The 14400-nt window shown below is 44.6% G+C and overlaps 1 protein-coding gene across 5 annotated transcripts; it reads left to right on the forward strand.

Moving 5' to 3' along the window:
* Positions 1 to 989: 989 nt before the first annotated feature.
* Znf639 (zinc finger protein 639) lies at positions 990 to 11479 on the forward strand. Of its 5 annotated transcripts, none has more exons than XM_057757294.1 (7): positions 990 to 1038; positions 3550 to 3756; positions 4817 to 4886; positions 5720 to 5788; positions 7943 to 8053; positions 9846 to 9980; positions 10256 to 11479. In XM_057757294.1, the coding sequence occupies exons 4-7, from the start codon at positions 5731 to 5733 to the stop codon at positions 11407 to 11409; spliced, it is 1458 nt and encodes a 485-aa protein (XP_057613277.1). In that variant the 5' UTR covers positions 990 to 1038; positions 3550 to 3756; positions 4817 to 4886; positions 5720 to 5730; the 3' UTR covers positions 11410 to 11479. The 5 variants fall into 5 exon arrangements, with proteins under 5 accessions (XP_057613277.1, XP_057613275.1, XP_057613278.1 ...); XM_057757292.1 differs by lacking the exon at positions 990 to 1038 and adding an exon at positions 1051 to 1170; XM_057757295.1 differs by lacking the exon at positions 990 to 1038 and adding an exon at positions 1092 to 1170 and having other exon boundaries at positions 3558 to 3756.
* The last annotated feature ends 2921 nt before the right edge of the window (positions 11480 to 14400 follow it).

Here is a 14400-nt window from a genome sequence, read left to right on the forward strand (position 1 = left end):
AAAAACTATGTTCACAATTATGTTCATTTAAATTTTCTCTTTTTCTTTTCTTTCTCTCTGTCTCTGTCTCTCTCTCTCTTTTTTTTTTCTTTTGGTTTTACGAGACAGGCTTTCTCTGTGTAACAGCTCTGCTCGTCCTGGAACTAACTCTTGTAGACTGGGCGTAGACCAGGCCGGCCTCGAACTCACAAAGATCCACCTGTCTCTGCCTCCCGAGGGCTGGGATTAAAGGGGCGCGCCACCACCGCCCGGCACGTTCATTTAATTTAATTATTTTCCATCAGCTCATTGACTGTCAAGGTCCGAAAAGTATTTAAATGATGAAATCCAATCCTTTGTGATAGACAGCCTCAGTTAACTCCACCAAGACTTCTCTTTTAGGATTTATTTGCATTTAGGTGTGTGTGTTGTGTGCGTCTGCGGAGGCATCAGAACCCCGCAGTTGGAATTACAGTACAGGCGGTTGTGAGTACCCATGTGGGTGCTTTTTGTTAGAGGAATAATACTCATGTACTCTTGCTTAACCGTTGAGCCATTTTCTTCAGCCTACCTCACCCCACCTCCAATCCCCAAGGCCTCTCGAATCTCGGGTGTGGCCTGAGGACACGTCTCGAAACGTGTCGCCTCTTCCCGGACCTGTACTTATCTAGCCCGGATGCTCTTTGTTAGGACTTGAGTGCAACCACCACGCGGTGTGTGTGACGTCAGGCTGCAGAGATACTTCCAGGTGAAACGCTAATGATCGTGAAGCCCCGCGGATTGATCACAGCCGGCCTTCAGGGTCCCCGCCGTGTAGGAAAACACTGAGCACAGTGGGGTGGAGGGGGGAAAGGGGGACACGGTGGGGAGACGCCCGCAGGGGGCGCTGGGCCTCGCAGGGCCGCTAGCCTCTCCCAGCCCGCGTCCTGTTATCAGGCCCCGCCCACAGCACGAAACCACGCCCTCCTCGTTCTCGGGCCACGCCCTCAGCCTCGGGTTCAGGGGTTTCTCCCCCCCCCGCCCTCGCGGCCTGCAGCGGCGCATGCGCGGAGCGACGGGGTGAGTGCAGCCGGGCCTGGCGGGCAGGGCAGGGAGGGCGCGCGCGGCGGGGGAGGGCGCGGGCGATCTCCCGGCAGCCACCTCCGTACCATCACCCGGGCGGGCCTCGGCGGAGCTGCGCTGCTGCGTGAGGTGAGGGCCGGCCTGCCGGGGCCTGTGCGCCGAGCGAGGGCCGCGGGGCGAGCGGGGCCTGCCCAGCTGGGTGCGGGTCGGCGGCCGTGGCTCGGGTGGACTCTGCGGCGTGGAGGCCCACGCCGGCCTGCAGGAGGCCGCTCCTCCTCAGCGGGGACCCGGCCCTGCATCCTCAGGGACGGCGGGTCTCGGGAAAGGCCAAATGGGGCCAGCACTCTCCGAAAGCCGCTTCAATTCCTGTTATTTGTGACAGGGTCTTGTGTAGCCCAGGCTGGACTTAGAGGCGTGAGCCACAACGCCGAGCTTCAATCAGAATGTGAAAATTCTCTTTTTATGCTTGAAATTGTGTGTTTATTGTGTGCATGCATGCACACGTGTGGCACAGCGTAAGTGTAGAGGTCAGAGGACAACTTTCAAGAAGTCTGTTCTTCCACCATGTGGGTTCCGGGAATCCCTCAGGTTAGGCTTGCCGGTAAGTGCCTTCTGAGCCATCACGCCGGTCCTGAAAATACAAAAGTAATTTAAACGTCTTGAAAACGCAACGACCCTGTACAGTTGGGAGCTGGAGAGAACAGCCAGTTGGAGCAGGCTTATGATTGCCTGTAACTCCATCTCCAGGAGATTCGACACCCTCTCTTGTTCTACACAATACATACACGCACACGAAAACAAGGTTTTTAAAAATCCATCTTTCCATTGTGTAGAAACATCTAGAGATGCATGGAGTCTTTGAAAAGGGAAGCACTGGTGTTTTGAAGATGTCAGGTGCCAAGATGCCTACGTGTGTTACCCGTTTATTTTGTGTTTAGGAGATAAGTCTTTCAGTGTAGCCTTACCTCAGCCTCCTGAGTGCTGGGATGCCAGCTGTGAGCCCCTGAGCTCTGCTGTTGACATGGAAGATGATTTTTTAAGTTTTTCGAGACAGGGTTTCTTTGTGTAGCCCCAGCTATCCTGGAACTTGAGATCCGTAGACTAGACTGGCCTTGAATTCAGAGATCCACCTGTCTTTGCCCCCCAAGTGCTGGGATTAAAGGCATGCGCCACCATGGCCCAGCTATGGAGGAGGATTTTTAAAATATGATTTCACATATTGTGCTCCCAGATTTTTAGGGATGTTCACGTAGGCTGCCAGCCAGACCGCCCTTTGCCTGAGAATGGGGTTGGGCCTTTTTAAAGTGGGACTTTTTCCTTTCATGTTTTCTCAGAAATGAAGACACAGCCAGGAGTGGTGGTGCATACCTTTGATCCCTGCACCCTGGTGAAGGCAGAGGCAGACCTTTGAGTTGAAACAAGTAAACAAACAAATACAACCTCAAATATAGATTAAATTCAGAGTTAACATATGACCACATCCCATCTGTTCATTCTTTTTTTAAACACAATGTACTCCTGACTGGTTCTGGAACTCATTATGTAGACCAGGTTGACCAAGAAATCAAAGATCTCTTGTCTCTGCCTCCTGAGGGCTGGGAATAAAGGCATGCACCACCACACTCAGCAAAGTAGAGGGGTTTTGTTTGCTTTTTTGGGGTGGTTCTTCCGCCTACCCCAGACAAGGTTGTCTGTGGATACAGCCCTGGCTGTCCTGGAACCTGTTTTGTAGATCAGCTGGCCTCAAATTCACAAGAGATCCGCCTGCCTCCACTGCCGCCACCTGGCTTTTCTTTTCTTTTTTTTTTTTAAAGCACTACATTATAAACTGTGGATACATCATCAAAATTTGACTTTTTCTGAGTGGATAGATTTTAGGTGGTTTGATTTTAAATGTCCTGGTTTTCTACAGTGACGTGTGTATAGTTGGGGGGCAGAGGTAAGTTTCAGGTGATTCACAATCTTTTTGATAGGAGAATTAGTGAGCACAAGTTTATCTGATTTATATTATTAGATTAAGAAGCTAAATTTCTGGAGCTGGCAAGATGGCTCCATGGGTAAAGGCGCCTGATGACCTGAGTTCAGTCCCCTGGACACACCTGTGCTGTGGCAGTTTGCATGTGTGCATGCTCCGAATGTCTTTATGAAGGCACTTGCATACAGAAAGCCCATACTGTTTGCGTATGTGAAGCTTGATTAGCAGGTTCAGTTGTGAGTGGTCTTAATAAGCCTTTGGTGGTGTTCGGTCCTCAGTAGAAGTCAGACCTGTCTTCTCTCTCTCTCGACAGGCCAAATCCAACTTCCTATTTTAAATCATTTTATTTCCATGCTTGATTTCCCTTTTATGTTCTGAACAATCTGAAATATCCTCTTGACTTATTAATTAACATATATTAAGATATGGGCTACAAGAAACCCTGTCTCTAAAAACCAAAGAATGCTGTTTATGGTGTTGGGTGAGGCATTTTGTATATGTACCTAATGTTTCTATAAGAATATGGCTGTCAGTTTTCCAGGTATCGCTTCCCACCTCCGACCTGTGGCTAAGAACGTGAGGCAAGATGAACAAACTTGCTGGTGGCAGTATGGAGCAATGAGGGTCCATATACACAGAGTTAATTGACACCAGCAGTCCAAAGACAAGTGTTCCATCTTTGGTCCTGCTATGTCATAATGGACTTTATCAGAGTTGGTTTCTTCATTGCTTAAAATGAGGTGAGTTTGATAGGGAACCCTTCTGTGTTCCTCATGGGACTGTTGGGAAGATGACATAAGTGAGAAGAATGTGCTTCATATCTGGGAACTGCCACCTTATCATTGTGTGATCATGTGACATGCAGCACAGTGACTAACCTAGTGTGTGCCCCTCGGGCAATGACTCCAGAGGCTAGGACAAGACCACCATAGATAGAGTCTTAGGACTAGACAGGACTACATAGGCACTATCTCAAGAAACCAACAGGGAAGAAGTGGAGAGAGAAAAGCAGCATTCAGGGTGCTCCCTCCCTGCACCAGTGGACAGATGTTAAGCTGAGATGGGAGAAGGAGCTTGGATATTTTGTCATTTTTCTTGTGTTTTTTTTCTAGACAGGGTTTCTCTGTGTAATAGCTCTGGCTGGCCTTGAACTCAGAGCCACCCGATTCTGCTTCTTAGTGCTGGGATTAAAAAGGTGTGGACTACCACAACCAGCCATTTGTGACCAACCTACCTACCTATCTACCTACCTACCTACCTACCTCCCCCTCCCTCCCTCCCTCCCTCCCTTCTTTCCTTCCTTCTTTTTATTGTTTTTGTTTTTCTGTTTTTCGAGACAGGGTTTCTCTGTAGCTTTGGAACCTGTCCTGAAACTCACTCTGTAGACCAAGCTGGCCTCGAACTCAGAGATCCACCTGTCTCTGTCTCCTGAGTGCTGGGATTAAAGGCGTGCGCCACCACTACCTGGCCATTTGTGATTTTTCTAATGACTGAATAAATTAATGCAGACTCACACTGTGATTTTGATGTCAAGATACAGCTGTGGCTATAAATATAAAATTTTTAAAAGAAATATGAAAATTTTACATATAATTGAGTATTTAGCTGGGCGGTGGTGGTGCACGCCTTTAATTGGGTATTTATCAGTATATACAATTGTTAAGAGTTTAGAAAGCATAAATATTATGTCTGAGTTCATTCTTTCTGTGGCTAATTTAAGATGTGGAAGCATTTTACCATGAGCTACGGCTCATTCAGTGGTGCTATTGCTTATATGACTGCTGGTCTCTTTACTTGTAGGTATTTTTTGCCATCTTGGAAATTTGCCTGTAATTCATTTTCCTTGCTGCAGTACTGATAATTATACCAAGTAAGTGGAATACAGCTGAACTAATTAGTAAATTTTCTAATGGTTCATGGGAATTTAATTGTTTGGTGGCAGCCACACTTCTCAGTAGAATGTTGAATGTGACATCATAATCATTATTAAGATTTTTTTCTTTCTTGAAAATTACTTATATTCCAAGATTCTGTATAACACATTTTTTTTTTCTGGAAGCCATTGTGTTAATAGACTCAACTATATTTTTAAAGGAAAGATATCCATGTTTAACTTGAAATCTGTAGAAATGTTGTATGCCCAAAGATATAATGGGGTGGGGGGAGTATGTGGGGGGAGGCAGTGGTGTGTGTATTTGATTGACAGGGTCTCGCTTTGTAATCATGGCTGGTCTGGAATGCTTTATGTAGACCAGTATAGTCTCAGCTTCCTGAATGCTGGGACTAAAAGGTGAATGTTGCTTTTCTAGGCTTATCTGGTAGGTTTTCTATAATTTTCAATAGAGAGAGGCATTGTGCAGTGTTGTTCTTATGATACCTATTTTCATGTTCCACACAGATTTCTTTATAAAATATTTTATATGTATGGATGTTTTGCACCACATACATTCTTGGTACCCTTTGAGGCCACAGAAGGGAATGAGAATCCCTGAGATTCAAATTACAGATAGCAGTGAGCTGCCACATGGGTGCCGGGAATTGAACCCAGGTCCTCTGGAAGAGTAGCCAGTCCTCTTAGAAAACTGCTGAGCCATCTCTCCACCCCCTCCCATTTCCTATTGCTAATAAATTCTTTGGCTCAAAAGAATTTATACAATAATATTAGTTATTGTACCATGTCTGTGAATGTTTTTCATTTTTTAGATTGAAAAGATATGAATGAATATCCTAAAAAAAGAAAAAGGAAGACTTTACACCCTTCTCGTTATTCAGGTTAGTGTATAATTATTATTTTCAAAAGAGTAATGGATTAATTTCCGCGTAGTTGTTATTCCCATCTAGTTTTGCATAAATGATAAGGTGCTGTCTGGACCATTTTCTCGTATGTCTCCTAGATGGAGTGCTACAGGGTGCTTTGCCATTTGACATTTTAGAGTTCCCAGCTTACTCCTCATGTATCATCAGGGTCACAAACTGTGCTTAAGGTGCAGCAATAACTTCAGCAGAAAATATTGAGGGAAAAAAACTTTATCTTGAACACTTTTTGGAACTGTGACCTTTATTTTATGTGTCTTGAGTGTTAATCTGCATGTGTGTGTGGTACCATGTGTATGCCTGTTGCCTACGGAAGTCAGAAGAGGGTGTTGGATCCCCTGGAAGATGGTTGTGAACCATCATGGAGGAGCTAGAACTGAACCCAGGTCCTCTGCAAGAGCAACCCAAGTGTTCTTTGTAATCACTGAGCCATCTCTACCTCCCCAATTTTTATCTTGATTGTGTAATTTGTGATAAAGGTTGGCTCTGCTCTGTTAACATAAGAGGTCTGGGCTGGGGGTATAGCTCAGTGTATAGAATGTTTGCCTTGCATACATGAAGCCCTGGTTTCGCCTCATCCCATCACTTAAGAGATGGAGGCAGGACAGATCCAGAGTGAGGTCAGCTTGGGCTACATGAGATCCAATTTCAAAAAAAGGAAAACGAGGCTGCTAGTGGTGCATGCCTTTAAGCCTAGCACTCCAGGCCAGCCTGGTCTAAAGAGCAGAGTTCCAAGACAGCCAAGGTCACACAAAGAAATCCTGTCATAAAAAACAAAGAAAGAAGATCATCTTTGTGACCATCTCTAGCACACATACTTGAGACAGCATACCCATTAGCTTACTTCTTGCACATGTCCTTTATGAGGAAATGAGCTTGGTCTATTGGTGCTTACCAGGCAATGTTTGGAATGACTGGTATTCAGAAGCCCTCTCTGCTCCTGAGACTAGTTCTCCTCATGTATTAGGCTTTCTTGGCACTTACGTGGCATGGCATGCCTTCTTAGTAGTTCATGGTAGCTAATTCACTGTTTTAATCCTTAACACAGCATTTATTATATATGTATATTTTGTGAGATTCAAACTTTAGGCAAATGTTTCCTTGTATGTGTTTCAAGGTACATTTATTTTTATGTGTATGAGTGTTTTGCCAACATTTATGTATGTGCACCATAAGCCTAGTGCTGGTGGAGGCTCGAAGGTGTTAGATCCCCTGGAACTGAGTTACAGACAGTTGTGAGCCACCATGTGGGTGCTGTAAACTGAACCTAGCAACAGAGTATCTGAGCCATCTTTCCAGCCTGTTTCTAAAGGTTTCAGTTTTATCTTATGTAATTCATTATAGAATTAAAGCCTTGCTGATCCACCTTAGCCTCTGTGTTCCTGACACCATAGGTGTGCAGCAGTCACTCAGCTTCTTAAGTGTTACTACAGTGTAGTCTGTGGCTCTTTTTTAAAGCCAAACGCCAGTGTCTGATCTAAAGTGTAAAACTGAGGAACATGTGTAGTAGGCTGCGGGCAGGCCTGCTTTTCATCCCACCTGGCTCCCGCATGGTTAGCTTTACATCCGAAATAACAACACACAAATTGTATTCTTTTAAACACTGTCTGGCCCATTATATCTAGCCTCTTCTTGGCTAATTCTCACATTTTGCTTAACCCATTTCTAATAATCTGTGTAGCACCACAAAGTGGTGGCTTACCAGGAAAGATTCAGCATGTCTGACCTGCGTCCATCTTGGGCCGGAGCTTCATTGCATCTGAACAGAGGGGAGAGGCATGGCGTCTGCCTCACTTCCCTTCTTCCCAGCATTCTGTTCTGTCTACTCCACCTACCTAATTTTCTGACCTATCAGACCAAGCAGTTTTCTTTATTGATTAACCTGTGAAACAAGAGATTGACAAATGACCTTCCCACATCAAACATGCTACATTTTTCCTATTGAAACTCATTAAAATCATGAAAATAAAGGCTAGGGCTATAGGTGGAGGGCTTGCCTGGTATGTGTAAGGCGTTGGGTTCAGGGGGGAAGTAGACAAAAAAAATATGTCAGACTAGCTCATGCATCTGTGTACTATGCTGGGAATTGTCTTCATTTTGTTTTACATTTAGATTCTTCTGGAATAAGCAGGATCACAGATGGAGTCAGTGGAATCTTTTCTGATCATTGTTACAGTGTCTGCTCTATGAGACAACCTGACTTAAAATACTTTGACAACAAAGGTAAGTCCCATATCTTCCAGAGTACTCAGTGTAACTCGCTTTGACAGGACCTAGGGATGTCCCTGTGGGTGAGCCTCTGCCTCTGTGTGTAAGAACTGACTCCTCTGTAGTACTGCAGAAAACAAAAGCCCAACAAGCAGCAAGGCTGCCTTTGCATGTTTTCCCTTCGGGATTATCTGAAACGGTAGTTTGAAATGTGGGTTTATAGTTCCAAGGCAGGCAAAGATTTTAATTGTTGTAATATCAGAAAAAAGTAGTTTTTTAAATAAGTAACTTCCATTTTTAAGCAAACTCTTAATTTCTTTTATTTGGCTAAGAGTTGATCCAAAGCCGGAGTGACCTAGAATTGGATATTGGCAGTCAAGTGTCTTCTCTCAGTCTGGAGTGCTGAGAGAAGGGAAGGGTCAAGAGCAACTGTTAGGTATTTTTCAGTCTCAAATTCTCTGTTGCCCCCACTTCTCTAGACATTGGTAAATGATAAGAACATGCACGCTTTTCTTTCTCTGCACCCACTGCTGCTCCTTATCATTGTGAGCCCACACCTGGCTCAGTACAGACTCTCATGCTCGCACACAGAGGTGCTCACGAATCTGCATCTGCATCCGTGACAGTTAATAGAACTGTTTTAGGCAGTTGTGAGGCCTAAAAGAAGCAAATAGTAGCAGTGAGCATATTTTATGTTCAGGTCTTGGTTTAAAATACCAATGAACTAAAGCCCCTATAGCCATGGCTGGCTCCAGATTTGAGGAGGAGATAGACAGGATGAGTTTGGAGCATCTTGTAGTGCTGGAAAATAGGAAGAATTAAAAAACAACACACACAGTACCGATGAGCTCAAGGCGCTCTTGAGGGCCTAGGTGGAGCTCAAGTGACAGTGCTTGTCTAGCGCACATGAGCTAAGGTGTGAACCATAACCACCTGGCATGAATTCCTCCCTTAAGGAGAAGAAACCCAACTTTCCACCTCTTGGTGTAGGCATCACAGTGACGTTCAGAGAGGAGAGTAGGGGAGGACAGAAACCAGGTGCCACACTGGCCAGGTCAGGAGACTAGCTCAGCAGTTGATGTGCATTCTGGAAGGGAGGGATGGCAAGCGGGTTGCCTTCCAGGATCTCGTAATTCCAGTCTAATCATGAGAAAAAGAAACAGATAAGTTCCATTAGTAGAGCATTCTACAAAATGGCTGACAATAGTCCTTAAGACAGTCAATTTTCAGTCACCTAGAAAGACATGACTAAATGTATATGGGATCCAAAAGGACACTGGATAAAAACAAAGTAAGTCTGGATGAAGTATGGGCTTCAGTCAGTAATAATATATCACTATCAGTGGCCATATATCAATCATTAATTGCAACAAATGCCCCATACTAGTGTAAAGAATTAATAGTGGAAATGTGGTGATATGTTAGGAGTACTTTATACTGTTTTCATGATTTTCCCCCTAAGTTTAAAATTGTTCTTTTAAAAAATAGTCTATTAAAACACACACACATATACTGCCATCCAGTTTTCTCTGTTGACCCTCAGATCATGCTAACTTGGAGGGAACGAGGCTGAAGTAAAGGAATAATGATTCATTCTCATTCCTTAGGAAGTTCAGAGTGTAATCCAGTAAATTGGACATATAAACAAAGGCAGTGGATTATTCTGGTATATTCTCAGTGTCTATAGGGATCTGTAATATGTAATAGGCAATATGTCCTTTCATGGCTAAGTCTGTTGTTCCTATTGGTGTCATTTTGTGATGGTTAATGCTTTGATATAAAATGTTTTTCCAAATTCTTTTTACAGATGATGATTCTGATCCTGAGACATCAAATGACTTGCCCAAATTTACAGACGGAACTAAGGCCAGAAACAGGAATCAGAACTACCTTGTTCCCAGCCCTGTGCTTAGAATTCTAGACCACACTGTCTTTTCCACAGGTTAGAGGAACTCATTACCCAATAGCATTTAATGTATTTTGTACAGAGCAGGTAAAAGCAGTGCATGCTGTAATTACTGTTCACACGGCTGTTTCTAATGGGACTTAGCACAGTGCTACAGTACTGGGACAGCTGGTTCTGAAGGGCTTCGTGCAGTGGGGCAGCAGTGGACCGCAGTATCTAATGGGGTGTACTGTGGATAGTACTACATAGGACGCTTCTCTAATAGGGCTTATGTAGTACAGTACTATAACAGCGGGCTTCCTCTGTTTCAGAAAAGTCTGCTGATGTGGAAATCTGTGATGAAGAATGTGATTCGCCCGAGTCTGTGCCTCAGCACACTCAAGAGGAGAGCCCTATAGAGGTTCACACCTCAGAAGATGTCCCAATTGCCGTAGAAGTTCATGCCATTTCTGAAGATTATGATATAGAGACAGAGAACAATTCCTCCGAGAGCCTCCAAGACCAGACTGATGAAGAACCACCAGCTAAACTCTGTAAAATACTTGACAAGAGCCAAGCTTTGAATGTGACTGCCCAACAGAAGTGGCCTTTACTGAGAGCCAACAGCAGTGGCCTCTACAAGTGTGAACTTTGTGAATTCAACAGTAAGTACTTTTCTGACCTAAAGCAGCATATGATCCTGAAACACAAGCGTACTGACTCGAATGTGTGTCGAGTGTGTAAGGAAAGCTTTTCCACTAATATGCTTCTCATTGAGCACGCCAAACTTCATGAAGAAGACCCCTACATCTGTAAGTACTGTGACTATAAGACAGTGATCTTTGAGAACCTCAGCCAGCACATTGCGGACACCCACTTCAGTGACCACCTTTACTGGTGCGAGCAGTGTGACGTGCAGTTCTCCTCCAGCAGTGAGCTCTACCTGCACTTCCAGGAGCACAGCCGCGATGAACAGTACCTGTGCCAGTTCTGTGAGCACGAGACAGGCGACCCTGAGGACCTGCACAGCCACGTGGTCAATGAGCATGCTCGAAGACTGATAGAGCTAAGTGACAAGTGCAGCGGTGGTGGGCACGGGCAGTGCAGCCTTTTAAGCAAGATCACCTTTGACAAATGCAAGAACTTCTTCGTGTGTCAAGTATGTGGATTTCGTAGCAGACTTCACACAAACGTGAACAGACATGTTGCTATCGAGCATACTAAAATCTTCCCCCACGTTTGTGATGACTGTGGGAAGGGCTTTTCCAGCATGTTAGAATATTGCAAGCATCTAAATTCACATTTATCTGAAGGGATTTATTTATGCCAATATTGTGAATATTCAACAGGACAAATCGAAGATCTTAAAATTCATCTTGATTTCAAGCATTCAGCTGACTTGCCTCATAAATGCAGTGACTGCCTGATGAGGTTTGGGAATGAAAGGGAATTAATCAGTCACCTTCCAATCCATGAGACTACCTGACTGTTAACTTTACATAATGTTTATGTAAAATAATTTTTTTTAATATTAAAATGGGTGATCTGAAACATAACTTGTATAATTTGTCTTTGACAAGTTTTCTGGCATTACTGCATTTTTCAGTATATAAGTATATTTAATGGAGGTGTTTTCAATTGCATGACAGTCTGTAGTTGTCACTTTTGGTGACTATTTTCCAGTTTCTTGCCTATGCTTTCAAGTTCCTGAATGCAAACAAAGGTGCTTAGACGGACCACAGTTTTCTTTCTTTACCACAGGACTGCCGTCTTGTCTTTAGAACTGAAGACCACCTTCTATGAAGTCTTAGCTACTGCACTACCATAGCTAGGGCACAGAGCATATACGTGTAGTGTGGTGTTTACCTATATGTAAGCACACCAGATGTGTGCAGTATCCATGGAGGCCCGAGGAGGGCATCAGATCCCCTGGAACTGGAGTTAATAACTGCTGTAACTGGGTTGAGACAGGCTTCACTCTGTAGCCCAAGCTGGGTTCCAGCTATCAAAGTCCTGCCTCAGCCTCTCGGTGCTGGGAAGGCAGGCTTAAAGCACCACACCAACAAACATTTCTAAAGCCTCTGCTTAAGTTGAAGAATGTAAACGGGGAGAGCTGGGAATGTGTGAAACTAAGCACCTTCATAACCAACTGGCACTTTATCTTCATCTAAGTGCCCGTTACCAGAGCTCCTAGCATTTCATCCTCAGTCATAATCCTACAAAGTCATGCCCCAACTTCTGACAAAATGTACGGATTGAGAAGACCCACTCAAATATTAGCATAGAGTTAGGGGTATGGGGATGAAAGGTTTCTGGTGTAATGTATTGATGAATCTGCATCCTAGTGGCTGCTGTAACCGCTACAGGGCAGTTCTCAGTCCTGACGTCGCTGGCAGAGGTGTTGCTCCTGAGGACCACTGAGGAAGGATGCAACCCTAGCTTCTCAGCTTGTCAGTGGCCGTCTGTGCCAGAGTGTTCTGACTTGACTGTCCCACATCTCCTTGTCTAATGGATCACCAATCATATAGCCAGTCCTACCAAGCTCACTGAAGAAGGGTCTGAGCCAGGGGGTGGTGGGGCACAGGGGCAACCCAAGCACTCTGGAGATAGAGGTTTAAACAGCAGGAGCTCAAGGCTTTCAGATACAGCATGCTGCTTTTTTATGATTTATTTTTATTATTTTATGTATATGAGTGTTTTGCTTGCATGGATAGCTATGCATCGCATGCATGCTTGGTTCCTGAGGAGGTGGTGAGCCTCTATGTGGGTGCTAGAAATCAAGCCCGGGTCTTTGGCAACAGGTGCTCTTAACCACTGAGCCAACTCCCCAGCCCCACAAGCCCAGGAGGTTAAGGTAGAAAAACAGCATTGAGGACCAGCCTGAGCCATAAAATAAAATTCCATCTCAACCAAAAACATAACACTATTTGATAATGGATAACTCAATGAATATTCTCACAATTCAGCATCTATTTCTATTATGCATGCCTGCATTCCTAGAACTCACTTCTGATTATAACATTCCTGGTAGGGCTTTCCAGTTAACTGTCTCCTAAAAGCTTGAAATCTTAGCAGTTTAAATTTCTTGTAAAATAGCAAGCTGTCAAAGAGTCAAGGTCATAGCACCCAGGAGTGGAATCCAGGTCTGCACAGTTCACTGAACTTTGTCCTTGCACAGCTTTCACCACCTCACGCCTTAGATTCTTGGTAATTCTGCTGTTTCTGCTTGCTAGGAAACATCTAGTTCACGGGGGCTGGCTTTCAGGAAGCAGACCTCCATTCAGTTTCGCATTTTTCCATGAGTCCAGCATGAAACCAGATTCCCTTGAGTTCACAGGCCTTAAACTGCTGGTCTAGCTGAACTGTACATTTAGCTCAATGATCTCTGGGAAAACAGACCCAGGTAAAGAGAAAAATTTCATAACTGGTGAGATGGTTTAGTGGGTAAAGGCTCCTAAGTGTGGCAAACTGAGTTTGGTCCCCAGGACCCATGTAGTGGAAGAGAACCCACTACAACCTGTTCTCTGACTAACACACTTGCCCACACAGAAATGTAATTAAATAAGATGGAGAACGCTGAAGACTTCCGGACACACAGAAAATTTCCTACTAGATTCTCCCCTTTAGGAGCAGGCATTTCCGTTGACACATGCGTCCACTCCCACTGCTCTTCGCTCTCCGCTAGTCCTCCTCCTCTCATGTCTTTTTGTGATCCAGACAGTGGTTGCTTACAGGATCACGACGGAGGGCTTTACAGGGTCAGGGACAACCCTGAAGAAAATGTTTTTCCCACCTCATTAACCATTAACTGCTTAGAGATCCTGAAAAGGAAAGGTAGGGCCCCCTCTAGCCCTCCCGATTCTGTACTCTTGGGGTTTAACCACATTCCAGTCAGAGCACGTCTCTGATGGAGATGTCCTGAAACTAGTCTCGGCAGGGGAACAGCAGCGGTGAGTGCTTTTTTTTTTTCTTTTTTTTTTTTTTTTTTGGTTTTTCGAGACAGGGTTTCTCTGTGGCTTTGGAGCCTGTCCTGGAACTAGCTCTGTAGACCAGGCTGGTCTCGAACTCACAGAGATCCGCCTGCCTCTGCCTCCCGAGTGCTGGGATTAAAGGCGTGCGCCACCACCGCCCGGCTAGTTGTGCACTATTCAAAAGCCTTTCCTGTGTATAAATTTGCTATGTCATTTGGAATAATCTTTTCTAGACTTCTCTAAATGTACTCATCACATATTAGTCAGCTGCTTATCTTCCCAGGGATCTATGGCATCTCAGGTGATGGTTTCTGAACTGTTATAAGAAAAATAGATAGGCTTTGAGAAAATAACACTATTCCTAATTTCACTTTTTTGTTTTGTTTTTCGAGACAGGGTTTTTCCGTTCTCCGTGTAGCCCTAGCTGTCCTGGAACTGCTGTGCAGACCAGGCTAGCCTTGAACTCAGAGACCCACCTGCCTCTGCCTCCTGAGTGCTGGGATTAA

Source organism: Chionomys nivalis, chromosome 24 (assembly GCF_950005125.1).
Source record: "Chionomys nivalis chromosome 24, mChiNiv1.1, whole genome shotgun sequence".
Taxonomy (NCBI): Eukaryota; Metazoa; Chordata; class Mammalia; order Rodentia; family Cricetidae; genus Chionomys; species Chionomys nivalis.

Excerpts from the sequence above, each read along its gene's own strand:
- Znf639 (XM_057757294.1), top strand. The coding sequence starts at position 5,731 with ATGAATGAATATCCTAAAAAAAGAAAAAGGAAGACTTTACACCCTTCT. Across the intron at positions 5,789-7,942 it reads ACACCCTTCTCGTTATTCAG|ATTCTTCTGGAATAAGCAGG; the intron begins GTTAGTGTATAA and ends TTTTACATTTAG. Across the intron at positions 9,981-10,255 it reads CCACACTGTCTTTTCCACAG|AAAAGTCTGCTGATGTGGAA; the intron begins GTTAGAGGAACT and ends CCTCTGTTTCAG.